Consider the following 14,706-nt stretch of genomic DNA (forward strand, 5'->3'; position numbering starts at 1 on the left):
TTTATGATCCCGTGTTTGGCAATGATTCCTTATCTAAGATAGACATACTGTGAACCATAAAAATAATAAAATTGATGAACTAAATGTCAAAATTAAAATTTCCGAATCAAAAGATACTGGCATGAAAATACAAAAGCAAGACACTTGGGAAGAAAACATTTGCAAAAAATGATAATAATACAACTCAATAAAAAGACATCACAATTAAGAAATAAAATGGACAAAAGATTGAACAGACACTTAAATATTAGTATCTTCTGCTTATCAAGGAACAGTGTTAAGAGAATGAGACAAGCTTCAGACTGAAAGTATCTGCAAATCATAATCTGAAAAAGGACTTCTATATATATTTTTGGAAAAAACTGTCAAAACTCAGTAATAAGGGCCATTAAAAAATGGCAGAGCCAGGAGCTCTGGTTGGGAGAGGTCTATATCTCCTCAGAAACATAAAAACTTGGCAAAAACTGTCTTAATTAAAAATGTCTCAGAGAATACCAATAAGTGACAGAAATGACAGAAAGGAAACAAACAGAAATTCTGCAGCTGAAAAGTAAAATATTTGAAATGGAAAATGTACTAGAGGCATTCAATAGCACATTTGATAAGTTTACTGAGATTATTTAGCCTGGTGAGCAAAAAGAAAAATGTACAGAACTTAAGACACGGTGAGATACTATCACAGTATGCTTACTGGAACATATACCTAATGGAAGTCCAAGAATAGGAGAGAGAAGCAGGCAGAATATTTGAAGAAATAATTTCCCCAAACTTCCCTAGATTTAATGTAAGACCTCAATCTACACATTTTCAAGAAGCTCAAGGATCTCTTGTCAGGACAAACTCAAGGTGATCCACAACTAGACACAATAAAGACAAAGGGACAAAAGTAAACACAAAGGGAGAATCTTGATAGTAGCAAGAGGGATATGACTGATCATACAAAAGAATCCTTAATAAGATCATTTGCTAATTTCTCATGAGAAACCAGGGGTTCCAGGAAGTAGTGGGATGAAATATGCCAAGAAATGAAAAACAAAGAAAGAAAACTGAGCTATATATAAAGAATTCTATATACAGCAAAACTGTGCTTCACAAATAGAGATCAGTTCATACACTCTTATGGGAGGCAGGTGAGCAAACAAGTATTTCATATAAACAGTGTGATAAATTCTATACAGATAGTGGTTGGCTTCATAGAGGAGATGACATTGTAATTTGATTGTAAAAGATAAATACATTGAGCAGGTATGATAGGAAAGCCATTCTAAGCAGAGTATGTGCAAAGGTATACTGGTGTACTTGATCATAGATGTTTGAAGAATGTTAGGAATTCCTTCTGGCAATTTAGTGGATTCCACCATGTGGTTGAACTATATGAATCTTCTTGGATTGGATAATTAGATAATAATACAATGCCTTCCATCTCCTGGACATTTTCCGCCTGGGCTTGACTATTCCTCAGTAGGCAAGGTCTCATTCCAATCCTAGCTCCCCTCCTACTGACCAAGTCAGGCTCTATGCAACCAGTTCTGTCAACATTTCCACCTATGGTCAGGGCTTAAGCAACAAAAAGATGTTCAGTCACAGCTCTAAGAGGACCAAGTCCTTTCTTTCCTAAAAAATGAGCACCTAATAAGAAAATTTATCTGCTACTTCATTTGACCCATAGCAATTAAACCGTGAAGATTCTGAATAGGAACCAGGCAAAGGAACAAGGGGAGAAAGAATCCAAGACTTAGTTCACACACATTCCTGGCTGTCCCTGTAACAGTGAACAGCCCACTTCCTCTTTTGAGCTTCAAATTCCTTAGTGGCAAAATGGGGATTCTACCACTTACCTGTTAGGACTCTTATATGCAAAGTGGAAGATAGAGTTAATGGAAAGAGGAAGAGTGGAAGGAATTCAGCAAGTATCTAAGGTTTCTAACTTCAAGGTTTCCAGATCTCTTATTGTTAATCGTGGTTTTTCAGGGGAAGAGATGGGGTAGGAATTCTCTTTATAAATTTTGGTATAGTTTGAAATGTTTTACAATGAACATGATTTATTTTGTAATCAAATATATTTGGAATGGATCTTATATATCAATAAAAAGGTTTTTAAAAAGCTTGCATTGTGTGGAAAGTCATCTAGGAGGTAGATACAAGTGATTGTTTCTGCAGAGGATCAGAAGATCCAGGGTCTGAGGTGGGAGGGAGACCTTTTCCTTGTGTATTTTTTTGAACTCATGATTCTCCTGTCTCAGCCTCCTGAGCCATTGAGTATACTACTGTTTCAATGAAAATTACTTCAAAAAATTTTTTTATTCTTCATACACTATAAAAACTAAGTGGATAGTAATCAAACAAAGTTGTTATAAAATTAAGATATTAATTGTATTTTCATTAATTTGTATTATTAATTGTAACCCTCAATATAACCACTAAACACATAACTAAAAAAATGCAGAAAAGGTAATGAGAAAGAAATTAAAATGATACTATAAAAATCAATTAAACAAAAGAAGGCAATAACGGAGGAACTGAGAAACAAAGGGATATGAAATACAGAAAACAAATCGAAAATAGCAGAAATTTCTCCTTATTGGTAATTACTTTAATAAAAAACTTACTCTCCAACTAAAAGGTGGCAATTGACGAAATGAAAAAAAAAAAAAAGATTCATCCTTATATTCTATTAGAATCCCAGTTTAGATTCAAAGACATAAATGGTTGAAAGTTTGTTGAGAGCCACAGCCGAAGGGGTTCCAGCAAACTTCCAGCTGCCGGCTGATGATTGGCTCACAGCGGCCCCAGCAATATCTAGCTGATTGGCTCCTCTGCGGTGATGCTCATTGGGCTGTTTCCCTGCCCTTTCAGACCACGGAGCTGCTCATTGGGGGACTTTTTTGGCACCGCCCACACGACCCAGCCAATCGGCCTCAAGAGCAGGAGGATTGTGGGAGGTGGGGAGGCTTGTGTTTGTGTGAGAGGCTTGTGGGAAGCTGGTGATGGCAGTTGGGCTCTGAGGGTTTTTCCTGAGGAGCTGTTTTGTTTGGAGTGTGTGGTTCTAAAAATAAAGTTAGTTTCTTTTGACAAGTGGCTCCTGAATTGTGCCCAGCCAGACTGCGGCAAAAGTTAAAGTTTGGAAATAAGTATTCCAGTTTGGAAATAAGTATTCCTAATAAATAGAACCCAAATATGAACTTAGGTGGTTCTACTGAGACAAAATAAATTATAAATCAAAGACTGTTGCAAGACCCAAAGAAAGACATTAAAAATTGATTAAAAGTTCAATCCATCAAAAAGATATAACAATATAAACAAACCCTCACCTAAGAACTCCAAAATATATGAGGTAAAAATTGACAGAAATGGAGAAATAATTTTAGACTTAACAAACAGATACATAGAACATTCATTCCATTCAACAACAGAATACAACACATTCTTCTCAAATGCACATGAACATTCACCATGGATAGACCATATGTCAGACCACAAAAGAAATTTCAATAAGTTTTAAAAGACTGAAATCACACATAGTATTTTCTTCAACCACATGGAATAACACTGGAAATCAGTAACAGAAGGGAAACAAATTTGGAGATTAAATAACACAATCTTAATTAGACAAAAGGTCAAAGAAGAAATCACAAGGGAAATTAAAAACAGACAAAATGAAATAAAAACACAGTATATTCAAATTTAATGTCTGCAGCAAAAAAACAAGACTCGGGGAAATTTATAACTGTACATGCCTACATTAAAAAAGAAGATCTGAGATGGGCACAGAGGCACACATCTGTAATCCCAGTGATTTGGGAGGCTGAGAAAGGATAATAGCAAGCTCAAGGTCAGTCTGGGTAGCTAAGCAAAAATCTGTCTGAAAATTAAAAATAAAGGGGTTGGGGATGTGGCTCAGTGGTAAGGTGCCCCTGGGTTCAATCTCCAGTACTAGGGGCGGAGGGGGGAAGACCCAAAACAATAAACCTAACTTTGTAACTGAAGGACCCAGAAAAAGAGCAAACTAAGCCCAAAGTTAGAAGGAAGGCAATAATAAGGATTAGAGTTTATATAATATAATAAAGACTAGGAAAAAAAATGAAAAAAAAGTTATTTGAATAGTTCTTCAAATGGACAAAACTTTAGCTATACTGACCAAGGTGGGGGGTGGGACTTAAATTACTAAAATCAGAACTGAAAGGGAGACATTGCTACAGACCTAACAGAAGTAAAAAGGATAATAAGGGACTACAATGAATAGCTGTAATGCTAAGTTAAATAATTAGCAAGTTAAATAAGTCAGATAAGCTAACAAAACTGACTCAAAAAGAAACTTTCAACAAACCTACACCAGAGAGTAACACCAATCTTTTTCAAACCCTTCTAAAAAAAAAAAAAAAAAAAAAAGAAGAGTAAAGAATATGTCCTAACTCATTTTATAAAGTTAGTAATATCTTGATACAAAGTCAAATAAATATATAAAACTATTGACTAATGTCCCTTATGGATAAAGATGCAAAAATCCTTAACAAAATACTAGTAAATTCAATCCTTACTAAAAAGAATTATCAATCGTGATCAACTGGGATTTATCTCAGGAATGCAAAGGCAGTTAAACATATAAAAATCAATCAGTGTAATATACTGTATCAACAGGTTAAAAAAGTCAAATGTTCATCTCAATTTTCTGGTGATACGGAAATGGCATTTGAGAAAATCCAATACTCTCTCATGATAAAAACACTCAACATTTTAGGAACAGAAGGAAACTTCCTCAGCATGATAAAGGTTATCTATGGGGAAAAACAACTAACATATTGAATGGTGAAAGACTGAAAGCTTTCCACCTAAGATCTGGAACAATATGAAGATATGAACTCTCACTGCTTCTTATTAACATACTAGAAATTCTAGCCAGAATAAGGCTTTTGAAATAAGATACACCCAAATTGAAAGCAAGAACTAACTATTCAGAGAAGATATCTTTTTAAAAAATATTTATTTTTAGTTGTAGTTAGACACAATATCTCTAGTTCACTTGTTTATTTTTATGTGGTACTGAGGATTGAACCCAGGGCCTCATGCGTGCTAGGCTAGCGTTCTACCGCTGAGCCCCAGCCCCAGCCCCAATATGATCTTATGTATAGAAAAATTCTAAAGAATTAAAAAAACCCTGTTAATTGCTGATAAACACAGCAAAGTAACAGAATACAAGATCAATATACAAAAATCAGTTGTCTTTCTATATAGTAGAATGAACAATCCAGAAAGGAAATTAAAAAATTTAATTTACAACAGCATAAAAAACTACTTAGTAATAAATTTAACTAAGGAGGTACAAGTAAGACTTGTGCACTAAAAACTATAAACAGTGCTGAAAGAAATTAAAGAATCCTAAATAAATAAAAAGATTCTGTATTCATGGGTTGGAAGACTTTATATTAAGATGAAAATATTCCTCAAAGCAATCTATAGATTCAGTTTAATTCCAATTAATTCACAATGACCTTTTTGCAGGAATGGTATAACAAGTCCTAAAATGTACGGGGAATCGTAAAGAACCCTAAATAGACAAAACAACCCCTACCCCCAAAAGTTGAAATAGTCACACTTTCCAATTTCAAAACTTACTATAAATGGTGTTGGCATAAAGACAAGACATAAATCAGTGGAAAAAATGAGCCTAGCAATAAACCTATACATTTATTGTCACTTGATTTTTAATAAAGATTCCAAGACCATTCAAAAGTGAAAGACTACTCTTTTCAACAAATGGTGTAGACAACTGAAAAGCCACATAAAAAGAAATGAAGTCAGATTCCTACCTCATACTATATACAAAAAAATTAACTCAAAATGGATCAAAGATTTAAATGTAAAAACCCAAACTATAATATATAGAGCAAATCTCTGTGACCTTGGACTTGGCAACAGTTTCTGATATGACATTAAAAGCACAAACAAAAAGAAAATAAATTAGATTTCATCAAAAATTAAAACTTCTGTGCATCAAAGAATACTATCCAGAGAATGAAAAGACAGTTCATAGAATGGGATAAAATATTTGGAAATCATATATCTAGTAAGAGCCTAGTATCTAGAATATCACAATTCAACAACAAAAAGATAGGTAACCCAATTTAAAAGTGAACAAAACATCTGAATAACTTCTCCAAAGAAAATATTCAAATGGTCAACAGGCACATGAAATAATGTTCATCATTACAGGCTTATGCAAATCAAAACCACAATGAGATACCACTTCATGCATACTAGGATTGCTATTTATTGGGGTGGGGGGGTTGGGGAATTGAACCCAGAGGTGCTTAACCACCAAGTCACATCCCCAGGCCTTCCCCCCGACCCCAGGCCTTTTTAATATTTTTTATTTAGAAACAGGGTCTTGCTAAGTTGCTGAACTCAAGATCCTCCAGCCTCAGTCTCCTGAACCACTGGGATAAAATGTGTGTGCCACCGAGTCGGGCAAAGTGGAACAGGGAGCCATGGAGCAAGCCTGTAATCCCAATGGCTCAGGAGGTTGAGGCAGGAGGATAGCCAGCTCAAAGCCAGACTCAGCAATTTAGCAAGGCCCTAAGCAACGTAGTGAGACCCTGTCTCAAAATAAAAAACAAAATGGGCTGGGGATGTGGCTCAGTGGTTTAAAGATCCTGGGTTCAATCTCTGGTGTCAAAAAAAGTGTGTGTGTGTGTGGGGAGAAACGAAAGAAAAGGAAAATAACAAGTGTTGGCAAGGATAAGGAAAAATTGGAACCCTCATACATTGCTGGTAGAAATGTAAAATTACACAGCCACTGGGGAATACAGTATGGCAGTTTGTCAACATGTTAAATATAACTGTCATTTCACTCAGAAATTCTACCAAGTATATATCTCAAAGAACTGAACAGGTATTCAAAGAAAAACTTGTACACAAATGTTCATAGCAGCACTATTTAAATCATTATTAAACAATCACCAGACTAGTGGTGGCAATGCCTGTAATCCTAGCAGCTCAGGAGGCTGAGGCATGAGAATCATGAATTCAAAGCCAGCCTCAGCAACTTTGCGAAGCCCTAAGCAACTCAGCAAGACTCTGTCTCTAAACAAAATATTAAAAAAGGATGGAATGTGGCTCGGTGGTTAATGCCCCTGGATCATTCCCTGGTACCAAATAAAAAAAAATAATCCAATTGTCCATTAAATGATGAATGGACATAAAATGCAGTATATCTACACAATGTAATATTATTTGGCAAAAAAAAGGAATGAAGTATAGTTATCCCTTAGTAAGTGTGAGGGACTGTTTCTAATATCTCCCTCCAACTCTTTCTCACAGACAACAAAATTCTTAGATGCTCAAGTGTTAAATACAATGTGCCGAAGTCTGGCTTGGCACAATTCAGGAGCCACTTGTCAAAAGAAACTAACTTTATTTTTAGAACTACAAACGCCAAACAAAACAGCTCCTCAGGGAAAAAACCCTCAGAGCCCAACTGCCACCACCGGCTTCCACAAGCCTCTCACCCCCACACCAGCCTCTCAACCTCCCACAATCCTCCTGCCCTTGAGGCTGATTGGCTGGGTTGCGTGGGCAGAGCCAAAGAAGTCCCCCAATGAGCAGCTCCGTGGAGGAGCCAATCAGCTAGATGTTGCTGGGGCCGCTGTGAGCCAACCATCAGCTGGCAGTCTGAAGGGCAGGGAAACAGCCCAGTGAACATCACTGCAGAGGAGCCAATCAGCTAGATGTTGCTGGGGCTGCTGTGAGCCAATCATCAGCCGGCAGCTGGAAGTTTGCTGGCAGCTGGATCATCAGCCAGCAGCTGGAAGTTTGCTGGGGCCCCTTTGGCTGTGGCTCTCAACATCTCCCCCTCTCTGTTTAAACAACAAGCATGTGGCTTAGGGACCGTGCCTGCCTTAGGTTGTCCAATACTACATATGGTCCTTACCCATCTTCAGATGAGCTGACCTCAGGGCGTCAGCCTCCTGTCTTAGGTTGGTACTTGTTGGAAAAATTGTACCACCGATGACATCATCAGCAAAAATACCCCAATACTACCACAAGTTGATGCACTAACAGATAGTTCACAATGCATACAAGTGACACATAGTCTAGGCAAGTTCTGCAAGCAGTTCAGTGATGGCTATTGCAGAAGCTGTAGATTAGTTTTATCTTTGTCTTCACTGGCACTAGGATGAAGATAGGAATTCTGGCAATAATGGTTAAAGAAAAAATTGTGTAGATTATCTGCATATAGCCTACCAGAACCTCCAGTATCCTAGATTATTTATAATGCCTAATATAATGTAAATACTAATACTTGTTATACTGCACTGTTTGGGGAATGACAAGGGAAAAAGTCTACATGTTCAGCACAGACACATTTTTTTCCTAAATATTTTCAATCTATGGTTGGTTGAATTTGAGTATGCAAAACCCATATATTACTAGAAGGGAATCTCAAAAACATTAAGTGGAAGCAGACATTAAAGGTCACACATTGTATAATATCATGTATAGAAAATATCCAGGCTAGGTAAATCTGTAGAGACAGAAAGCAGATTTGTGGTTTCTAGGGATTGGAGGAATGAGGAAGTAGGCACTGACTGCTTAATATAGTATATGGTGTTTTCTTTTGGGATGATGGAAGTAATTTTGAACTAGATAGAAGCAATAGTTTTACAACACTATGAATACACTAAATGTCACTAAATTATAATTTAAAATGGTTAATTTTATGTAAATTTTCCCTAAAAAAGAATCAAATGTATACCTACTTTTTGTCAAATGTACATATGATATGGCTAAGAAAAATGATGGTGTAGTTTTCTTTGTGCACAAATGTCCATTGTAGGTTTATCTATAATGGCTAAAAACTATAAGCAACCTGAATAATCATCAATGGATGGATAAAAAAAAATTGTGGTATATATGCAATGAAATATACTCACTAAAACTCAATGAACTCTTAAATGGGTGAACTTTATTGCTTATAAATGAAATTACCAGATGGATTTATTAAGGATATCTGTTTAAATTAAAAGAAAATTAACAGTTAAATTTTATCTTAACTTATCAATCTAGTCTTCAGGAAACAAATTTCCCCTGTGTCTCTGCATATTGGCTTCCTATGCCCAGTGCTGATATTTCTTTATGATTCCAATGTCAACCAATACATAAAAAGAACTTCCCAGCTTGGCCAAAATTCAAGAAGAAATCATGTGAGTGGTCTGGTCTACACTGTAAACATGCAGCTGGATTCAAATACCTGTTTTGCTTTGGCTAGAGCAGAGGTGTTAGTTGAGAGCATATTAATATTATATGCTCCTTAAACTAACCCCATCTACTGGTGTTTAGAATGATGACCCTAAAATATTGGGTAGCTTGGAAATCAAGTAACTGTCTTAACTGTTCAAACTGAAAAAGAGAAGCAACCTTTTCTGTCTTTTAATTTCCTAACGCTCTGAATTAAGTTCTTTTCTCATTATATTTAACATATATCATTCTAATAATTAAAAAAAAGTCACCAAGAAATCAAATATAAGAAAATACAATGTAATATTACCAAATATTTTGACACCTCAGTTTCCTCTTAATTTGGGGATAACAATAAAATGGTTGTGAGGATTAAGTGAGAAATATATATATAAAGCATTTAGAATTCCACAAATATTAGTAAATATTGCTCTTGATTTTTCTCATTTGAAATGTCTTTTGAGATTAAGATATCAATACTTATTATTTCATATTTGTGAGGTTTACAAACCATATATCACTAAAATCTCTAAGGAACTACACAGAATTATATTCTATCAGATAAAAAGCAAAGCTTTTTATTTTTTAACTTTTCCAGATTAACATAAGACATGATGTGCTTAATTGTTAAAATTACACAAGCATTGACTGAACATACACAATTCAGAGTATAAATACATTCAATGTTCTGTACTACACAATGCAAACATAATGATGACGAGGACAAGAACTATCATCTAATGCTATGTTTATAACCAAATTGAACTGAGGAAGAAGTACTCTGCTGGATATGGGTAAAATCTTAAGTGTAAATGAAAAGTTCAGAGGCAAAGTATACATAAAAATGGTAAAAGAATAGATCTGGAGACTCATAGTAGTAAGGATGGAACATCAGCAGGTCAGAAAGAGTGTAGAAAAATATGAAATCGATGCTTGGAAATAGAGTGGAACCGGACTATGCAGGGCTGTGTTAAAAAAAAAAAAAAAAAGAGGGCTGGGGTTGTGGCTCAGCAGTAGAGCGCTCGCCTCACATGCGCGAGATCCTGGGTTCAATCCTCAGCACCACATAAAAATAAATACAATGAAGATATTGTGTCCAACTTACAACTAAAAAATAAATATTAAAAAAAGAAAAAGGCTGAGATTTTGAATTATACATGGTAGACAATGAAAAGTTATTAGAGATTTTTATGGAGCAACATTTGGAAGGAGAGTGCAAAGAGGTAAGAAGTATTTATTTAAAAGACAATTTTTTTCAGTTAATCTAGTTTTTGATCCTATTTCAAACATCTTATTAGTTGTGTGAGAACAAATTACTGAATCTCTTAACCTGTTTTCTTATCTATAAACAGTAGCTACTTCATTGATATTGTAAAGATTAATGATACTTTATGTAATATGGTTTGTACAATGTTTTGCAACTCAATATAACAAGAGACATAATGGATTATTAACTATGTGCCACACACTAAAATCTTTACATGTATTTGTGGGAGACCAACCTTACACGTGACTGGGTCACACTCCCTGGGTGGGTGCTGAGGCTCTCAGTCGCAGAAATGTGGCACCCTTCTTGGGTGCAAGGGTTGGTGTCTCATGCATGGGGTGTGTTTTGCTACAGCCCCATGGGTGAAGCTATGCTCACCTGTTCCTTTGTAATATAACCCCTTGCCCTATTTAGGATAGAATCTTCCATGGAAGTGCCTTGTGTGTATCTCCTCCTCTTATTGTGCCCTTGGGTGTGGCCTACCCAGGTGTCAGTTAACCTGCTGACAGTGGACATCATGAAGATACTCAGCCTCCTGAAACCTAACCCCTTGCCTTCTGTGCTCTTGCTGTCTCTCTTTCTGTGGACCCTTAAGGTCAGAAAAGCCTTCACAGCCACCCCAAAGAAAAAGGTATTTGTGTCTCTTGTGTGGTTATTTCGTGCAGCCCAGTTAGCCCAGTTTAACTAGAGTAACCCCTGAGCCTTTTAGTCACGAAAACAGAAACCCAGCATGTATTAACTCATTTAATTCTCACAATAATCCTACAAGGTAGTTATTAGCCTCATTAAACAGCTGAAGAAATTGAAATACAGAGAGTCTTACACAGTTTGCTTAGGGGGTCATATGGCTATCACATGGTAAAAGATGGGATTCAAACCAAGGCAATCCAGTTCCAGTTCAATGCCCTTAACCAGTACAGTACCTTGCTTCTCTAAGAACAAGTGAGTGTTTTTAAAACTCTGGTAGAATGTTCTAACCTTTCAGTTAAATATGCAGATTATTCATCCCATCCTCCACAACTACTGATCTAGAATCTCTGACATTTGAAGTTTAGGAATCAGCATTTACCTAACCCTCAAAGTAGTGTATACACAATATAAAGTATGAAACTCACTGATTTAGGTGGATAAAATGAAAATTCAATGAAGAGTCCAAGAAGCGAAATGTAACAAATTAGAATGTAGAAATGAATCCTTAAGAGAGATTAGCCTTTGCTAGTGGCATATATGAAATGAGCAGAATGTCTATATGCAATACTTAGCAAAGGAAAGCCAAGGTCTTTGATGCAGTCTCATAAAAAATGTTTAAAACACTGCCTATTTAAATCTTTTCTTTCCCCTCCCCCTAACAGTGAAAACAAAAATTCATTGGCAGGGATGGGGGAGTGGTGAAGACACTCCCATTCCCACTGTCTTGACAAGGTCACAGTGAGGATAAGTGCTGGCAAAGCCACACTGGTGGGAAACCGAAACCATGAGACCCTTTTTTGTGTAATTGGACTTTTTACTTTCATGCTCATATTCCTTACAGGAAGCATGAATATGCTTATTGATAAACCAAATTAAATTTCAGATGGCTAGAACATAACAGGTAGTTCATGCCTTGAACTACTTCTCAGCATATTAAGGACAAAATAGAAGGCTGTTCTACTATCTCAGTACATTTAGGACAAAACTGACAATTAACAATCATTCTCCGAAAGGTCATGAGAATTTTAGGCACCACACTGAATATCAACTAAGAACCCAGGCCCATATCTCTGGGCCTCTAGAAAGCCTAATTATTATGCTTATTGCACAAAGCCCACCATATGTAGTTTTATTTGATTACGGGAAAGTTATGTTATACACTTAGGAAACCTAAGGCAAATAAAGATACATTCCCCCTTTTCTATAAATCCTCTTTACTTCATATAGGGACTTATGATAAGCATAGTTAATATTGGTGGTAAGTGGACTGATGTTCAGAACTTGCCTTTCAGTGAGAGAGATTACAAAGATATAAGAACTAGTGTACCTTGACTAAGAAAAAAAGAAACTCTTTGAGAAAGTAGCTCAACCAGTTTTTTGAATAAATGTAGGAATTAATTAAAGTAGCTTTATAAGACACATTTTTAGAAAAATGTTAGAAATATTATTTTATTTAGATTCTTAAGTTTAGAATTCTTAAATTTTTAGCTGTATGGGTCCTTAAGATGCTTTGAGAATAGTTTATAGACTTTAGGATATTTTAAGTATAAGATTTAAGGGGACTTCTTTAAATGAGGATCTTATATTAGAAATAAATACAAGTGTACTTTAAACTTAAAGATTAATGATAGGTTGGGAGACTTAGAGTCTGGTTACATAGTTTGGCATCTGTCAATAAGAAAATATAGTACATCTTGGGAAAATCTGAAAAAATGCAAATTAGTGACACATTTTATTAATGATTTTGTACTCATAATGATTGTTAAGGAAATATCACATCCTGGGAAAATGTAAATTGATGACACATTTTTCTATACCCATATGATTGCAAAGGGAATGTCACATCTCGGGGAAAATCTGGAAATTGTAAAAATCAATGATGTATTCTATTAATAATTCTGCATTCATAATGATGAGAAAAATTGTAATAAAAGATGACCCAGAGAAAGCTGCATTACAGCTCTCTCTCTCTCTCTCTCTGGAGATTGCTCCAAGAAAACGATTCCTGTCTCATGCCTTGCGCCAATGCCACTCATCCTTCAGGACCCCTTGGACCCCGCTGGGGCAGGACCCCGGCAGGAAAGGAGGAGGAGTCAGCACTGGATGAAGCAATGTTTTTATTCTTAAATATTAAGTCCTACTTTAAAAAAAGATATTTATACATTTATATGGTACAATACCCTGATGCTAAAACCTTATAAGGAACTTAATATCCTTTCCTGTAAAGCCCACAAAATTAGTCTGATAGTTTTTAATAAGGCAGGATATAAAACCTACAAACATTTAAAGTATAGTTTACATTTACCATCCACCTTTAAACTATTCAAAAAGGTATGACTTTATTTGGGCGGGTGAGAGTTTAGTTCATTAGAAATGAGCAAAAAAAAGAAAAGAAAATTCGAACAAAACCCGATTCTTGAAGCATTTGAGTTCTTCCCAAATGACCCCGTATTAACTCAGTTGGCCAATGAATAAAGAGGGTGAAAAGGCAGGGAGGTGGAACTAAACCTTATCCCTATTGTTAGGAAACTAAGACCCAGCGAATCATCTCGGTTACTCTGACCAACTTAAAAGAGCAAGAGTCTCGGATTTTTGCGGTACACGAAAAATGTCAACCGTGAAAGAAAAATATCCGGGTTTCAAATACAAAGGAGACTCGGGTTTCAGTTTAAATCCCCACCAGGCATTTCGAAGACTGTCACTTCCCTGCGGTCCAGGGTAATACAGAACGCTGGAGTACCCTCTTAAGGGGAACTCGGAGCCACAGAGCATCTCTTCGTTTTAAAGCTGCCCCCGACCTTCCATCTTTAATAAAGGGTAGTTCTTTTACCTGTGGTATCGCTTTCGCTATGACATTCACGTCCTGAGAAAGCTGCAGAATTGATGGAAACGCTAAATTGCGATTACGAAAGAGTCACCCAGACAGCGTATAAACAAGTCTTGATGTCAGGGGCCGGCCAGGCCTCCAAATCCTCAATGTTAAGGGTTGGCTGGGTGTGCGCAACCGTCGGGAGCCTTGGCCAGGGTGACTCTCCCCACCCCGCGCCCCGACTTCTCGTGGTCTGCACACCTGGTCCTTGCAGACACCCGCAAAGGTACTCCAAAGCCCCCGCTACGCAGTCGGCCTCCCGACCCAGCTCTCCCATCCGATGGCCCCGCTTCTCTCCCTGGAATACTCAGTTCTTCCCGTTCCCCATCTACTCACAGAGGCTCGCGGAGCATAAGTTCCAGGGTGGCCGCGTCACTTTTCCCTTCTCGCGCAGCACTACTGCAAGCCACCAGCGACCAGCCCCCTCCAACGGCCCGTAGGATTCAAATTCTCTCACTTCCGCCCGCAACCCGGAAGGAGCGGTCGGCCCCGCCCCCAAGGGCCGAACCCGCGGGGCGCGGGCTGTGGGGTAGGGGCTCTTGCACCCCGGCTGTGTTGCTGGGTGCTGGTTCCGGTAGCCTTTCCGTTTACGGCTTGTTGTTGGCTTTTTCCAGTCTCTCTTCTTTTCAGGTTCTCAGAGAGGGCC

General features: G+C 37.1%; 1 protein-coding gene across 3 annotated transcripts in view; it reads right to left on the reverse strand.

Moving 5' to 3' along the window:
• G2e3 (G2/M-phase specific E3 ubiquitin protein ligase) overlaps positions 1 to 14,553 on the reverse strand; it is a 57,562-nt gene extending 43,009 nt beyond the window's left edge. For 2 of the 3 annotated variants that reach the window (XM_078050266.1, XM_005343092.5), the window contains exon 1: positions 14,397 to 14,553. Coding sequence is in view for 1 of the 3 variants with exons in the window: in XM_005343092.5 (XP_005343149.2) it covers positions 14,397 to 14,413 (17 nt within the window). In the remaining 2 variants the exon portion in view is untranslated. Of the gene's footprint in view, positions 1 to 14,021; positions 14,064 to 14,396 lie in introns of all 3 variants that reach the window. The other variant, XM_040275663.2, reaches the window with a different exon arrangement.
• Positions 14,554 to 14,706: the final 153 nt, after the last annotated feature.

This window comes from Ictidomys tridecemlineatus, chromosome 5, assembly GCF_052094955.1.
Source record: "Ictidomys tridecemlineatus isolate mIctTri1 chromosome 5, mIctTri1.hap1, whole genome shotgun sequence".
In the NCBI taxonomy this organism is placed as follows: Eukaryota; Metazoa; Chordata; class Mammalia; order Rodentia; family Sciuridae; genus Ictidomys; species Ictidomys tridecemlineatus.